Source organism: Thunnus albacares, chromosome 10, assembly GCF_914725855.1.
Source record: "Thunnus albacares chromosome 10, fThuAlb1.1, whole genome shotgun sequence".
Taxonomy (NCBI): domain Eukaryota; kingdom Metazoa; phylum Chordata; class Actinopteri; order Scombriformes; family Scombridae; genus Thunnus; species Thunnus albacares.
Genome location: NC_058115.1, coordinates 8,358,800 through 8,374,603, shown reverse-complemented (window position 1 = coordinate 8,374,603; position 15,804 = coordinate 8,358,800). Strand labels below are relative to the sequence as shown.

At 38.5% G+C, this 15,804-nt stretch overlaps 1 protein-coding gene across 1 annotated transcript; it reads right to left on the bottom strand.

The window, feature by feature from the left end:
* Positions 1 to 3,311: 3,311 nt before the first annotated feature.
* guf1 (GTP binding elongation factor GUF1) lies at positions 3,312 to 15,477 on the bottom strand. Its single transcript, XM_044364349.1, has 17 exons — positions 14,866 to 15,477; positions 14,461 to 14,572; positions 11,654 to 11,802; positions 10,877 to 10,957; positions 10,709 to 10,786; positions 10,525 to 10,608; positions 10,366 to 10,430; positions 10,072 to 10,275; positions 8,900 to 9,039; positions 8,042 to 8,165; positions 7,373 to 7,505; positions 6,810 to 6,953; positions 6,059 to 6,192; positions 5,600 to 5,701; positions 3,868 to 3,987; positions 3,674 to 3,710; positions 3,312 to 3,565 (listed from the first exon to the last, which is right to left on the bottom strand). Exons 1-17 carry the CDS (start codon positions 15,049 to 15,051, stop codon positions 3,431 to 3,433), a joined length of 2,028 nt encoding a protein of 675 aa, XP_044220284.1. The 5' UTR covers positions 15,052 to 15,477; the 3' UTR covers positions 3,312 to 3,430.
* Between the last annotated feature and the right edge of the window lie 327 nt (positions 15,478 to 15,804).

The window sequence follows — 15,804 nt, the reverse complement described above, 5'->3', positions numbered from 1 at the left end:
ACTGTTGATCAGACTAAACAAGACATTTGAAGATGTCGCAATTAGTTTTTACTGTTTTCTCACATTTCATAGACAAAATGATTATTTTATTAATCGATAAAATAAGCTTACTTGATAATAAAAAATAATCATTACTAGTAGCAGGTAATCCAAAGACAGCAGATTAACTCTGTGTGCAGGGGTCTTGAAGTGAGGGGAAGAGTGGAACTAAGTACCCAAGGCCCCAACTTAGGGGTTCCCTAAGTTCTCTCCCCTAACCTGAATAAACCTTTGCAGAGTAAACCTACAGCAGCATCAACTCAAGTCAAACTTTATCATAGCCCAATATCACAAAGTGTGCCTCAAAGAGCTGTACATATAATAAAACAGTAATGGGCAACATTAGCAAAATATATAAAAATGTATAAACTACAAAATAAAACACATTATAAACAGAATATTTGATAAAAATGTGAAGTAAAAAGACAAATATAAAAAGAACAATTCACAATATGCTCAAAAGACTCCTGAACATTCATACCTGGATACAGATGAAAACACACACACATATATATACAAAAATATGTAATATACAGTACATATAGTATAAGCTGGATAACTGTAGTTTTAGTACTTAGGGCAGACTAAGTGAGGTTGAAGGCTGATGTGAAAAGATACATTTTGAGTTTGCTTTTAAATGAGTCAACTCAGCTAACCTCTCGAATTTGGATTGGAAGACAATTCCAAAGAAGAGGGGCTTGATAAGAGAAGACCCTACTGATGCTTTATTTATTTTTTGGAATAGTCAGGAGATCTGCATTTTGTGATCATAGAGTCCTTAAAGGTATATGAGGAGTGACTAGAGGTGATGAGTAGGATGGTACAAGTCCGTGTAATATTCTATAAATTAAAAGTAGAATCTTGAAGTCAGATCTAACATGTGCAGGGAGCCAATGTAATGAAATAAGAACAGGGGTAATATGATTCAATTTTCTAGTCTTGGTTAATATCCTAGCAACAGTATTTTGTACAAGTTGTAATTTGCTAATAGTTGATTTTGGCAAGCAGCCAGAGAAAAGTGTATTACAGTAGTCAAGCCTGGACGAGACACATGCATGAACAAGTGTTTCAGCATCAGCCATAGAAAGAATGGGACGAATCTTGGCAATATTTCATAAGTTGAAATATGCAGTCTTTGTAATATTGTTGATATGTTCTTCATCAGAAAAGTGATAAAACATTGAGACCAGTCAATCAGTTTGACGGGGACAGCAGGTTCCCGTGTTTTCAGTTTTAATACTGGGGATACCTTTTATTGTACATATTTGGATTGAGCCTCTTAGTTTCTAATGTTTCATTGTGGTACTTCTATGTTGCAAAAGACTGGGCTAGAGCTTGTTGAAAACTAATTTGCAGTTTTATTTGAAAAATCATATTTTATGCTGTAAATAAAACATGATTCCAGTAAAGTCTTACTCAGTTGTCTTTTATCGTGAAATACTGTCATACAGTAATCCTTGTTCAGTGTAGGGGCCACAATAAGATGGCTTTTGTCCAGGCTGTAAAAACCTCATAGTGAAAGCTCCACACAGTTATTACAGTGCGCTGAGAAAACAGGGCTGAAATATGTTGAGATTTTAAATTGTGCAGACTCTCTTAAACGTGTTATAAACACTAACAAACTCATTACGGATTACCCTACAATAACCTCTGATGACTCTAATAACCACTATGTTTTTACACTGCATGTTTTTACTTGCTGATTCAGTTATTTGTACAGACATGTTTTACAGGCTCCACAAGGGTTTTGCAAGTCTTTAGACAGAGAAAGCCTTCCTAAACTCCTTTACAATTGAGTCCTAAAGCTGTAACCTGTTGTGAATCTCAGAAAGTTGGTATATAATGCAGTGTAGAGCTCCTTGACGTGTAATTTGAAAGTAGGTTTATCATCTACCCTCCAAGGCCCGACGATAACAACTGTCAAAGAGAGACCCTGACATATACACAATTATCTACTTATTGTTTGTTTGGGGGTTTTTTTGCATTTAGGTCAATGAGAGCCAGTTGTAGAACCTGAATTTTTACTTGCTGATACTAAACATTGCCAGGGATTGAGAGGAGGAAACACTATGTTTCACCAATGGAAAAACATTATTAATATTTACAGAGAACAAACAATGGAAACCCCTGTCATCAAATATAACTTAGTTTAAAAAGGTAAGTACTCACCCAGGACAGGACACAGCATTGTTATTAATATGAGGACTTTCATTGGTCAGAGCAAAAAATGTTTCACTATGAAATTATCTGCTCAAAACAATCTCAGTCTAACAGTACAAATGACTAAAATCTTATTTATTCCCCTGATAGAAAAAACAAGTCTTGTTAAAGCTCAGACAGTTTGACATGAAGCAGGCAAAGCACAGGTGTAATTAATTACATTAATAATGTCTCACTGGAATGATTACTGGGACTGAGCAATCATCAGTGTTAATAGTTAGACCTGTGCTTTTCCTGCTGTGACGGGTCAAAATATCTGCTGTGAAAAATGATCCTAAACGTGTAGCTGACAGTTTATGCATGTACACCGAACTAAATACTGAGATGTTCTGAACAGTAAAGTACAACTTGTCAGATTGTGTCCTACTCTCCTCCCTTTCAGCTAAATAGCAATTAGTCCCTAAATTAGACTTGCTTTCATTGAGCAACTACCACTACTACACAAAAGATAAGTGGACTGTCTAGAGTTTTACATGATTTAAAGTTGACATTTATGAGGCCTGAGGCTGATTGGAAATTATCTCAGGATGGTATTATCTTGCTTTCAGGTCTGTTGTGGGTTTGAGCCGCTGCTGCCATCTACTGGGAACATAAAAGACAATGTTGGAGTAATTTTCCTACACACAGGACAGAGTGTGTATTTTAATAATAAGGTGATACTTCTCTGCATGAGATCAAGAACTGGCAGGGATTTAGTGTCCCATTTAAGACCAGAAAATGTTTGGTATTTTCACTTGAGAAATGATTTAAATGTCTAGACATGTCTCAAATCTCTTGTCCATTTAAAATACTGTCTTCTCATTCATATCATCATTTTCTGCACATGAAATGAAGCTCAAATCTCTTTTAACAACTTTTAACTGTTTGTGAAGACTGCCAGAAAATCAGATGATACATGGACCACCATGAGCAGACGTGTTAATAAAGCATCAGAATCACTGTAGATAAACAGATAACAAACATTGATTTTTAACAATACAGAACCTTTTAACTCCTTTCCTGACAAATTATCTGTTAACTGTCAGAGACAAATGAAGCACGGACGCATATAATTAAAATCAGCACAATTAGTGCAGCACCAACGACCACTTTATTCAGAGAGCCTTTCAATAAGAAAGACCTGTTGAATACAATAATAATAATATCTAATAATATATTAACAGTATTGCATTTATTTGTCTTTCCTCTTCAGAACATTAATGAAGGCATCTTTGGGGACGTCCACATTGCCGATACGCCTCATCTTCTTTTTGCCCTCTGCCTGTTTCTTCAGTAACTTCATCTTCCGTGTTATGTCACCTCCGTACTATCAAGAGAGAAATAAATAATTCATTTAGGCTTCAGTGGGAATTCAGAGGGTCTGTGGTATATTTTTAGATTTAAAACATTTGAGAGGAAAAAGAAAATTACTTACACATTTTGCAAGAACATTTTTTCTGTAGGCCTTGATCCTGTAAAAGCCACACATGACACTTATTTACACTGAACTGTATTTATTTAGCACATTTCACACATAAAGACAATTCAAAGTGCTTTATATATTCATTGTGTTTTTCATCTCATCACATTCTAACAAAGCCTTTAGCTCGGTGAAGATCTTGTACTTACGTCTCTCTTGCGATGACTTTACTTCCAATAGCTGCCTGTACGGCAATCTCAAACATCTGCCTTGGTATGGAATCTTTGAGTCGTTCACACATGGCTTTCCCTGAACTGTATGCACGGTCTCTGCAATGAAAACACGCCTATCAGAGCCAAACACAACTTTTAAACCACCACTGACTGAGTGGTGGGCACAAACTGCACTTCTGTACTGTGAAGGAAAAAGACTGTTATCCATTAAATTACAGTACTCACATCACCTCAAAATACAGAAGTTAATGACATGTATATGTGTCATCCCCAAAAGATGCAGGTACCAATTCAGACAGTCAGTGACGAATACAAGTTTCATCAAAGTGAGGTTGGAGGTGGAGTAAATATGGCTTTTTAAAGTAGTGTTAATTGATTTTTCGCTACTTGCGGACAGCACAACAAGCTGTAAACACATCACTGACTTATAAACTTTATCAGGTGATGATATATCAAACATATTAGCAAACAGTTTGTATTTATACATTATTCATTTCGAGTCATGTTTCTGGCCTTCTGTCAAATCTAAGTCCAATATTCACTATCAACTCTGTTTTGGTCTCCACTAACTCCTGAAAGCTAGTCGCTAACTTTGTCTGTTGTTTGGTGCCAGTCAGGTAGCTAACAGTGTTTTTTTTTTTCAGAGTTTTTTGGCTAAAAACAACTGCCTGCTGCAGCTGAAAATGAGCTTGGTGAGAACAGTAAAGTTGTGGGCCGTAAAACCAAAACAATGAGCTTAAAGATGCTAAAACACTCCATAGAGCTGAGGGGAAATGCAGAGTGTGATGATAATTTCTCCTGATGACACCTTTCACATTATACATTGTGTATGTACATTGACCATGTTAGGTTCATGTTTGAAGGTCAGTGAAGGGCCACATTTTCAACTGAAGAAGACCTTTGCATGTTAACCAGTAGAACAACACACTAACACCAGATTTCTGGTCTCATTTCCTGCTGTGGACACCCACCACACGCACTGTAAGCCACTCTGGGTAAAATCCTTCATATCAACCAGGTGTAAGTGGCTTTTCTGCTTGACATGACATCCTTGTTTCATTTACCTCCGGTCACATACCATAAATTTCTGTCGCTCTGTATTGTATCTCTCGTTCAAGATATTCTGCTCTGTGATTGGCGTGTTGCCTTTAAAGAATAACAGACTAAAGCCACGCTCGGCTCAGCTCCAAGGCATACAGTATGAATGGTCAGAGAGTGGCCATCGTTGGTGAAGCGTAGCGCCCTTCAATTACCAAGGCCTGTACTGACTCCTGCACCGGCTTTGGTAAGTACATTAAACACATATCCGCCGTCCGTCATCACTTTTGGCCTGTGAAGTTAATCTATTGTCCTTGTCACAACTGAAATGAAGTCCTTGACCGGTGTGTAAAGTCATCGTAATAGATAATGTTAACACTGGCTGTCAAGAAGCCATTTTTTAATATTATCCTGGATGTTGAATATATTTCATGCTCCATAGGCTCAGAAGAATGACTCTGAGTAATAAAGGACCATGTAACCTTGAAATTATGTAAACTCATAAGAATCTGCAAATTCTTTTCAGTAACAGTCATCATTTAGCTGTGGGAGACTGTAGTGACAAATAAGAAGCCTCTTAATTTCTTATCCAAAAAAAAAAAAAAGGAAAATTAAAAATCAATTACTTTTACTTTACAGCATCTAAACTCAGCTATTATTGGAAACATACCTGTGCACAATTGTGGTGAGTTCTTCCACAGGGCGTCCATTCAGGAGAATGTCCATCTTTATCAAATCAGCAGCCTGGTAGCCCGCATTCTCATAATCAAAACTATGGAAGTGAAGCAGTGAAAAGTGACAGAGTGTTTCATTTAAGACATTTCTCCAATGCTGTTAAATGTAAGAGAAGGTGGATGTTTTCATTTACCAGATTCATTGACATTTTTTTCCTAAGAATGTCTTTCATCCATTGATGGAGTAAACAAATACATTTGACAACGAAAGTCAGTAGTTTCAAATCTATTTCAAAACTGTGAGAATTCCCTTTTTGGCATTTTCAATGTAGTTCATGTAACTTTATTTTAATATGCTGCATATAAAGCTGCAAGGAGATCATTTCCACCAAAGTAATTAAGTATTTATGACTGACAGTGGACTATGATCTCACATGGTACCTGCTTAATTTTACCTGGCGTATCCAGAAGACAGCGATTTGAGGAGGTCGTAGAAATCCACAACAATTTCATTTAGAGGGAAGAGATACTTCATCATGACACGCTGGTCATCTATGTACACCATGTTCTTCTGGATGGCTCTGCGATTCTTTAAGAACACAAACAGCATGATATTATTTCTGCTTCCACCAGTCTTGCATGTATTAACTATACTAACTATTGAAGAAGGGCTCCTTTGGTTAGCTTCAGTTAATCAATGAATTGAAACTGAGGGGGACTTCTTGGAGATCTTGAGAAACATTTGGATGCCAAGGCACACTTCTGTTGTGTGAAAAAAGCCTGAACATGTAAAGTAGCTTTAGAAAAATAAAGACATTTACCAAACAAAAAAGATAATTTTCCAAGTTTTTTTAAAAATGTTTTGGCTCCAGACCAGTTTAGAAAAGGATGGATGGATGCACTCTAGTATCTCCTGTCAAACTCCATTTGCTGATAGGCTTGAGAATAAGGCCAACTCAAGTATTCAGAGACAGCGTCCCTCTCCGACATACAAAAAAACTTTTTAAACACAATGTTTCAAAGCCAGATATACACGTCAAATGTATACAAGCAAATGAAAATAAAGTGCATATGGTGCAGAAAGTACAAATGCAATATAGACAAGATATACCAAGAAATTCTGTCCCTTCGTTTCCATTTTCCTCAGCTGTCAAAAACGTTGCTGAAACGAATCAATCAATCTTGTGATATAAGAGACAGTCTTACCAAGCAGAGACTCATAATCTTGCCAATGTAAGTGTCTGGGGCAAGAATGGTCCCCAGCACCATAGGCTCCAAATACTCTGACACAACTGATCTGTCAGGGAACTGAGCCGGGTTCACGATGGTTATCTCTTCACTGCCGTGCGCCTGTAAGAAGAACCGGTGAGATTTCAATCTGCACATGAAAAGTTAAGACTTTTATGAATTTAAAGGGATTCTCAGTTCTAGTCTTAACTGAGAAATAATGTACATCTTAATGATCCGTCATAAAATAATCACCTAAAATCTTCACGTACAGAGAGTCGCTGCCAGGAGTTGGGATGAGAAAGTGTTGTTTCCAAGAGAAACTCAACTTACGTCCATCATGCACTCAAATTGGCTGTGATTTTGCCTTTGCAACAGAACATTCTGATTGTCATTTAACAGGGAAGCACGCCAGCGATACCAGTCCATTTATCTTCAATTTCAGAGTCAGAAATTTGCTTTTTTTTTTTGCTGAAATTACAGTGTGAGCACGGCTCTACTGTAAGAACAGGACAATATATGAGCAGAAAAATGGCTCTTACTTTGATGAGTTTGGCTGAAGACAGAACAGCCTTGTAGGGCACGGTGGGCGCTGTTACAATAACAGAGGCATTATACTCCTGCTCCAGCCTCTGATTGAACACCTCCATATGAAGAAGTCCCAGGAAGCCAAGTCTGCAGAGGGGTGGGGTGGGGTGGGGGTCAAGAAGGTTCACTCAAGTCTCACAATTGCTACTCAAGCTTCTAATTACAAAGAGCCTGTTTGGAAAGAGTTCAACAGTGAGTGAAACTCATTTATATTCCAGTGTCATCTCATACATCCATTTGATATGAGTAACTGCCACTAATAAAATAAAATTTACATCCGCTGGACTCATAATATGACCTGCAACTCTTACTTGGCTCCCGATTTTGGCGCCATACATTATTGTCAAGAGAGTTGTTTATTCACCTATCAATCATAAAATATGATGTCGAACGAGAGAACATGCACCTTGGAAAAAGAGGGTAACCGATCAACAACAGAAAATTAGTTGAAAAATGTCCAAACATTTTAAACTCCTGAAGGGGGTCTAAGTTTTGAGGTTGCACTGCTCAGTATCTTTAAAATCTTTAGTTTTTATTCGTTGTGCAGTGTTTGCAATGACGCCCTCCTCTGTTGGGGATTGTAAAGCCAGTTTTTTTATTCTAATTTAAAGCAGTTTCCTGACCTCCAGCCTGCTCCCAGGGCCAGACTGCTGTCTCTCTGCACTGTGACACTTGAGTCATTCAGGGTCAGCCTCTCAATGGCGCTGCGAAGGCCTGGGTATTCTGACTGGTCCATTGGATACATGCCTGGGGGACGGAAACAAACAAACCAAAAAAAGCCCGAGTGCACATCAACAATCAGCAAACAGGATTCTTGAGCACTGACTGCAACTGACTGAGATTCAGCACACTGCGCTTACTGTACCAGTGAGTGGAACAAGGCATACACTGGAGGGCTTTTATGTTCGACTACATGTCCAGTAACGCTGGAATATTCAAGGTCGGTGCTCTGTTATGTGCTGAGTAATTTATGTATGTATGTATTTATTGGGACCATGTACAGTGTTAAACATAAATGTCAGCATTTGATGTACTGCACCAGACTTTCATCTGCAGTCCCTTCAGCAGGTCACAATTAAAACATATAACAGCATAACAACAAACAGTACAAAGCAAAAAACACACAGGACACATAACACAAAATAAAAAGCTACACACAATAGCACATCACATACACTCACAATGTCAACCAGAAATAATGTAAGCTTGTCAAATCAAGATTATTTGAGTTCATGAGAAGAACATGAGATGAAATTTAGAGTCAGTGGTTACAGAGCTGTGTAGTTTTTAGCAATTTTTTAAATTTGGTATTGAACGTACTGGTGGAACTGCAGCTCTTCATATCATGTCACTGCTGTTAGGTGGTGTAATAGAAATACTGTATTCTCAGTTACAGTTTTTATTCTCTTTTTTCAGAGAGAGTTTTTAATTAAGAGCAAGATAATAAACAATAAGTGACAGCAGAGGAGGGTAGTTCTTACCAGCAAAGACCATGGCTTTGGCAGGTTTAAACCCTGGGAGAGCCTCCACTGGCTGCTCCAGGAGGTGAAGTGTGTCACCGATCTGGGCCTCCTTCACATCCTTCATGCCGGCTATGACGTAGCCCACCTGGCCTGCAAACCTACACAAACAGTCCATCTCAGAGAGTCACACTAATATAATGTAAACAAGCATCTCAATGGACAGTTGGACAAATGTTGACAGGATTCTGGTATTTATCTACTGTGTGGACCAGCGCTTATTAAAAGGAGGCCACACGACAACACTTACAGACAAACAGAAGGCGGCTTATTGTGCAAACATGGCTGACGTCAGAATCTGATTGTTAATATATTTTACAAGTTCATTATAGTGCTGAAAATATCTATTATTGTCATTATCAAAGACAACCCAATTTTCAATAAATCAATTATTAAATTAAATGTTCAGTCTAGAAAATGTCTGAAAATGGTGAAAAATGTCATCATCACTTGCTAAAGCCCGAGGTGGCTTCTTCAAAAAGCAGCAAATCTTCATGTTTGGCATTTTGCTTTAAAGATAAACTATTAAGTTATTATTACTATTAAGGTCAAATTAAGTGACTACTAATTTTTGGTCAGGTAAAAAATGTATTTTAATTTGTATGATTCTTGTTCATACACCTGATTAAGATTGCATAAAATAAACCAGAATGCAAGAAAGCAAGACAGCTTTTTCTCAAAAAACAGTAAACGTAAAATTTCGTAGAACACTTTCGGTGTGTCCAAACTTTTGACTGGTACTATATATATATATATGTATATATATGTGTATATATATAGGTTATTATTAGGCCTCAACTAATTTTCATATAAAGCTGATGATTTTTCTCAATTTATCTTTTGGTCTTTGAATTGTCAGAAAATAATTAAATTGCCAGTCCAATTTTACAAAAGCCAAAGGTGATGTCATTAAATGGCTTGTTTGTCTGACAAACTTAAACAAACCTAAAGATATTCAGTTTATTATTACATAATATATTTGCCATTTTTGCTTAAAAAAACAATTAATTAGTTGCAGAAAATGTATCTGTGGATTTACAAATTAATTGATTGACTAATTGTTTCATATCATATTAAGTGGACAAGATACCAAATAGGAGAAATGACATAAGATGATGACGAGTGCAGCGTACAGTTTCTGTGTTGGATGCTCATCTGGCCGCAGGAGCCCCAGCTCGTTGACCTCGTAGGTTTTGCCGAGATGCGCTGACACGATCTTGTCCCCCTTTTTGACCTGACCTCCAAACACAGCGATGTTGGCCACCACTCCTCTGTAGTGGTCGAAATTGGAGTCAAACACCAGGGCTTTAAATGGGTCGTCTACACTTGCCGCAGGCCTGAAAATACAAGTACGGAAAAAAACAGCTTCAGTTTTGTGCCTCAAACATTGTCTCGTGTGAGAAATGAGACCAAATGTGCCTTCTTACGATGGAATTCTGTTCACAACAGCTTGGAGAACACTTTCAACATTTGTTCCAAGTTTAGCCGAAATCTGAAAAAGATGAGATCAGAAAATAAGACACATCTCTCAGAAATACAGAGCTTCTGTGGATCACAAGACACAGCTCACAAACGCTCCAACTCACCTTGATGCATTCCTCGCGTGGAATATCAAACACCTTTTCAATCTGTAGCTCCACTCTCTCTGGATCAGCATTTTTCAAATCGATCTGAGGGAGGAAATGTCAGAATAGAATTACCTGCCACGTCGCAGTCAAGTGGAAAAATAATGCATATGATTAAACCAAACACTGGCAGGCCTGAGTGTACCTTGTTGATGACAGGGATGATTGTCAGCTGAGCTTCAAAAGCCAGGTAGAAGTTAGCAACCGTCTGCGCCTGAACCCCCTTCACATGTCAAGAAAATATTAACGGTTGCAGTGCATGCTGCATCTGCAGCCACATTCACAAAGAACAGCAAGAATTCTGGTTTTCTACCTGGTTGGCATCGACAATCAACAGTACACCTTGGCATGCAGAGATCGATCGAGACACCTCATAACTGAAGTCAACATGACCCTGAGAGACAGATGAAACAAAAGGTTAAAAAAGGTTGAGACACATGAGTAATGCAACATGTAAACAAATGCAAGTATTTAAAAAAAAAAAACAACCTAAAAAGCATATTTAATTTTTCCCTTCACATAACAAGTCAGCTATTTTTTGCTTTGAAGATTTTGGTCTGATTTTTATTGCAATTATGAATTTAGACAAGAGAGCTGATGCTGTGCTAGAATCAGCACATATTTCACATTATCAGTCTGTGTTTAAAGGATTCCTTCACATTTTTTCAAGTATGTCTTGAAACAATCCTCTCATGTTCAAGTGTTCTTATGCTCCTTCTGTCCGTCCCTGATACAAAAAGATTACGTCTTAAAGCAGTTACTAATAACACATGTACATACGAGCATGTGGGTGTTGCTTTAAGACAGATTTTAGGCCTGAATTAATTAATCTGCTTGCATTAGATTGTGTAAATAATCTAATGGAAGTAGTAGTGACAACCAGGAGATGAGAAAACAAATGAGAACAGAAGAGGGCAGGATTAACTTACCTCATCATCAAGTCAGATACACTTTACAAGGCACATGCTTCCACCTAGTGATCCAGAAGCACGTTGCACCAAACTAAAGTAGTACCTTTTCATAATTCATGTTTAAAAACAAAACATTGGATGCCTCTCCTTTCAGACATCTCACCCAGCTGAGGACTTACTGGTGTGTCGATGAGGTTCAGGAGGTACTGCTGGCCCTGGTGGTTGTAAAACAATGAGGCTGTCTGGGCCTTCACTGTTATCCCTCTCTCTCGCTCCACCTGGAGTTTGTCCAGCACCTGTTTGTTCTTCTCCGTCTTTGCTATGGCACCTGTTTGTTAAGCAACACCTCGTGTCAGGCATTTTATCAACAGCTGATTCAGGTATAATACAGTTTACTCAGTCAGGACTATATCTGAACTTCAGTTGTGACCCAATCGTTGACATTATACATGTATGTGTGTGTGAAAGGCAGAGAAAGATGTACTCATTTTGGTAGTAACAATGCTCCTGATTAATGCAGGAAGCATACAATCCAACTGCAGTGTTTCCCCTATAATTGTACAGACCTGGTGGGTCACCAGGCCAACAAGGAGCCCCACTGCGCCAAAAAAATCTTTTCTTTAATGCCAAAAATATCGCCAAATATCCATTCATTTAGAAATCAATAATCATTTGCGTTTGGGAGCCTCTGTGCGGCGCTGTTCTGAAACATGAATCAACCTCTGTGTTGTTGCCTGGGAAACTCTTGGCACGATGTGAGTGCCACAGCTGTCAGAGAGCCTTTAAATTACTGCAGAGTAAGAGCGCGAGTGTATGGGATGCAGGTTAGCTGATGGCGCCACCTAAAGAGAAAAAGCTCTAACACAGGGGACAAATATAACCAAATATATTAAAGTTTTTCTCCAAAACTCTGGAGCCGAGCAAAAATACTAATACTAATGAAGGGAAAGTGACGGAAGGGGGAGAAGTGAGAGGGGCAGATTGTGGGGGGGGGAGCTCAAGCTTATTTTTATGCAATGAATGCAGCTTATTAAGTGATCCTCTCTTTGTGATCTGACCGCACGAATACGCCATCCTGCACACCTCGTCTTTTGTTTTGGTGCGTACCACCAGGCCTGAAAAAAATTCTAAGGGAAACACTGAACTGTATTTCATTATCAGTCCTTAACAGCAAAAGAAAGACTAGGACAGCACTCCAAATGGACTTTTTTAATTGACACATGGACGTTTCAGGCAAGACATCCTTCTTCAGCGTGTGTACTGGCAGTTTCACAATCAATAGACACAGGTGCGGTTAATTATAGATGTCAACAACTGACACAACAGGTCTGTCACAGCAGGGGGAGCCACAATCATATGATGTAGGTTACTAACATAAAACAATTGATAGAAAATAATGAATTAAAGATAAAGAACAAACAAAAAACAACACAAATTGCATTCACTTTATAAGAAACATGCAAATGAAATCTCCTCATTCAACCTATAGGGAATGAGATTATCAAGAGAGTGTACCCAACACGCCTCCCTCAGATTATCTTTTGTTTTTTTTTATCTTTAATTAATTATTTTCTATAAATTGTTTTATGTTAGTAACCTACATCATATGATTGTGGCTCCCCCTGCTGTGACAGACCTGTTGTGTCAGTTGTGGACATCTATAATTAACCGCACCTGTGTCTATTGATTGTGAAATTGCCAGTACACACGCTGAAGAAGGGCGTCTTGCCCGAAACGACCATATGGCAATTAAAACAGTCAGTTTGTGGATCTGTCCTAGTCGTTTCCTTTTTCTATTTAGGCCTGATAATGAAATACAACTGGTTTGTATGCTTCCTGAATTAATCCAGAGCATTGTTACTGTGTCTTATTTTTCAGGCCTAATTGGAACCATTAAAATCAAACAACTTTTTTTTTTTTCACACACAAATACACATATGGAAAAAGAACACTGATATAAACGAATTGTTACAAATAAAAGCAAAGTAAAATAAAATATACATAGAAAAGCTGGAGAGATAAAACAAAAATTAAACAGACAATACAGAGGGTTCGCCGCCACCAAATTGGATCTCTGGGTACGTTTACACGCACACTAATATAACATTCCGCTTGGATATTCTGAAATAGGCCTTACTCCGAATGTAGCATTTTGCAATTAAGATGTGGGACATGCTGATATTATTCTGGTTTTAGGAGCATTCTTTGAACGTGTATACAGCACGTTCAGAATATGTGTCTCAGTTGGGGTTTTTACTGCAGTTTGCACACAGCCCTCTTGCCTGTTTACCCCTATGCAGCCAAAATGACATGTGCAAGAGCAGGAAGGCAGACATAGGAGAGGAACGAGAGGAGAGTGGAGAGCTGTTCAGGGCGGGCTGGAAAAGCAGAGCACTTCTTCTCCACAATGGGGACGGAGCAGATCTGTTATTATCCTGGCTGATGGTGACGACTCGATGTGATGCACCAAAAACACTCAGAAGTGTAGTAAACATCATGGGACAACCTTGGTACTGGATGTGCCTGGAACCTTAAATTTATAATATCAGTCATATCAATATAACTTATAAATATCAGGCAGCTGCTCACTAATGTTTACTTCACTGCCTGCAGAGATCTTGTGATTCTCGTTCCCACTGGAGCAGAAGGAAACCCTGTAAACCCTCTGCTTGTAAACGGAAATATTAGTGCAATATTCATTTTCATTAGCCATGTAAACAGCTTGGTAGGAATGTTGTCTTTTTCGGAATAAGGAATAACGAAAACAATATTTTGTGCATGTCAACGTAGTCATTGAGCTACGGAGCAGTGGGACTCCATGAAGACAGAAACACCAAAGCAATACACCAAAAACAAACAGATCAATTAACATTCACAAGATACAGTTCTGGCATGACTCTGTAAACCTGTTTAAGATTATGAAAATTCTATATAAATACATGTAAACCATAAAAAAGGAAAAATCCAGCATGATGAACAAACATACCTGTCATCTCCAGCAGCCTGTCAGCCAAAGTGCTTTTTCCATGGTCAATGTGAGCAATGATGCAAAAATTCCTGATTCTGTCCACAGGAAACTTGGCCAGGTCGATGGCGTCCTAAGAAAAGGAAAGGTGTTGTTATGTCTGTTTCTGAAGTACAGGACCAGAATTTTGAGCTTAATGAACTTGACATCTCATCCCTTTAATTGACAGTTTAGCTTTCAGGCTCCCAATCACAACAAATAAAGTGCATTCAGCCTTTACTTGTATCTGTTTTTGACTGAATCAGGCACTTTGACAACTGAAGGAAATATTACAGAGTTATGAACGAGGAGCAGCACACACAGTGACAATAACTTGTCCTGACAGTGCAGCTAACATACCTTTCTGTTTTCAAACATGTTTCCTACCTTGTCTGTTTGTGTGCTCATCATGTTGACGCTCCAGGACAGAGCAGGCAGCCTCTTCATCCAGTGGTGTCTCAACATTGAGTAAGTCATGTTATAGTTTTGGATTTTCCTTCTGTGCATTTTGAACTGCAAAACATGCCTTAACCAAGGCGTTTCACAACACCGTCTGACTAAAGAAAACCACATGTTTTCGCAGGTAACCTCACAGCATGGTGGGGAGAGGATGAATCGCTAATATAGTGCAGGCTATTGTCACATTGGCAGACTATTGGTGGACTGTCAGGACGATCAAAAACTCACGAATCTTTAGAGTAAATGGTCTTAACCCCCGGTAACTGAGTTCCTAGGGTGCAGACATTTTGGGTGACAGGTCATTGGCAATGACTTCTGGGAAATGTGGTTGATTTTTTTTTCGAAGCAGAGATGATGTGAAAAAAAACAAAACAAACAAGATAAGTCCCTATAATGACTTCCGTTTTCGTTTACGCCAGCAGGCGAAAACATGGATGTATAATAAGAGCATACCATGGATGTATTATAAGAGCATACATGGCGAAAAAGCGATAATAATGGACGTAGCCACCGTGACGCCACCCATTGCTGGGAGACGATGGAGCTAACTCTAGCACTAGCGTTAGCTGCTAGCTTGGTTAGGACGGTGCATTTACACTCTATGGTTAACTGTGATATTGCTAATGCTAATGCTATTTTTGGCTAGCGAAAAACAGGCTAAAAACAAAATGTCTCAACTCACTTTTACTTTTAATGCTAATGAGATATGCAAAGCTAAATGCATTACTGTACGCAGCCTTTATTTCCAGGGATTTTAAACTGAGAGTCATTGCAGCACAGGAGCCTCATGTCTACTGATAGTGTAGAAGGTAATTCAGTAAAGGACCAGCCAAATAGCACATAAGGGACAACAATTAGATTAATAGA

Excerpts from the sequence above, each read along its gene's own strand:
- guf1 (XM_044364349.1), bottom strand. The coding sequence starts at position 15,051 with ATGTGGTTTTCTTTAGTCAGACGGTGTTGTGAAACGCCTTGGTTAAGG. Across the intron at positions 11,803-14,460 it reads CAGGCTGCTGGAGATGACAG|GTGCCATAGCAAAGACGGAG; the intron begins GTATGTTTGTTC and ends CTTAACAAACAG. Across the intron at positions 10,431-10,524 it reads CACGCGAGGAATGCATCAAG|ATTTCGGCTAAACTTGGAAC; the intron begins GTGAGTTGGAGC and ends CATCTTTTTCAG.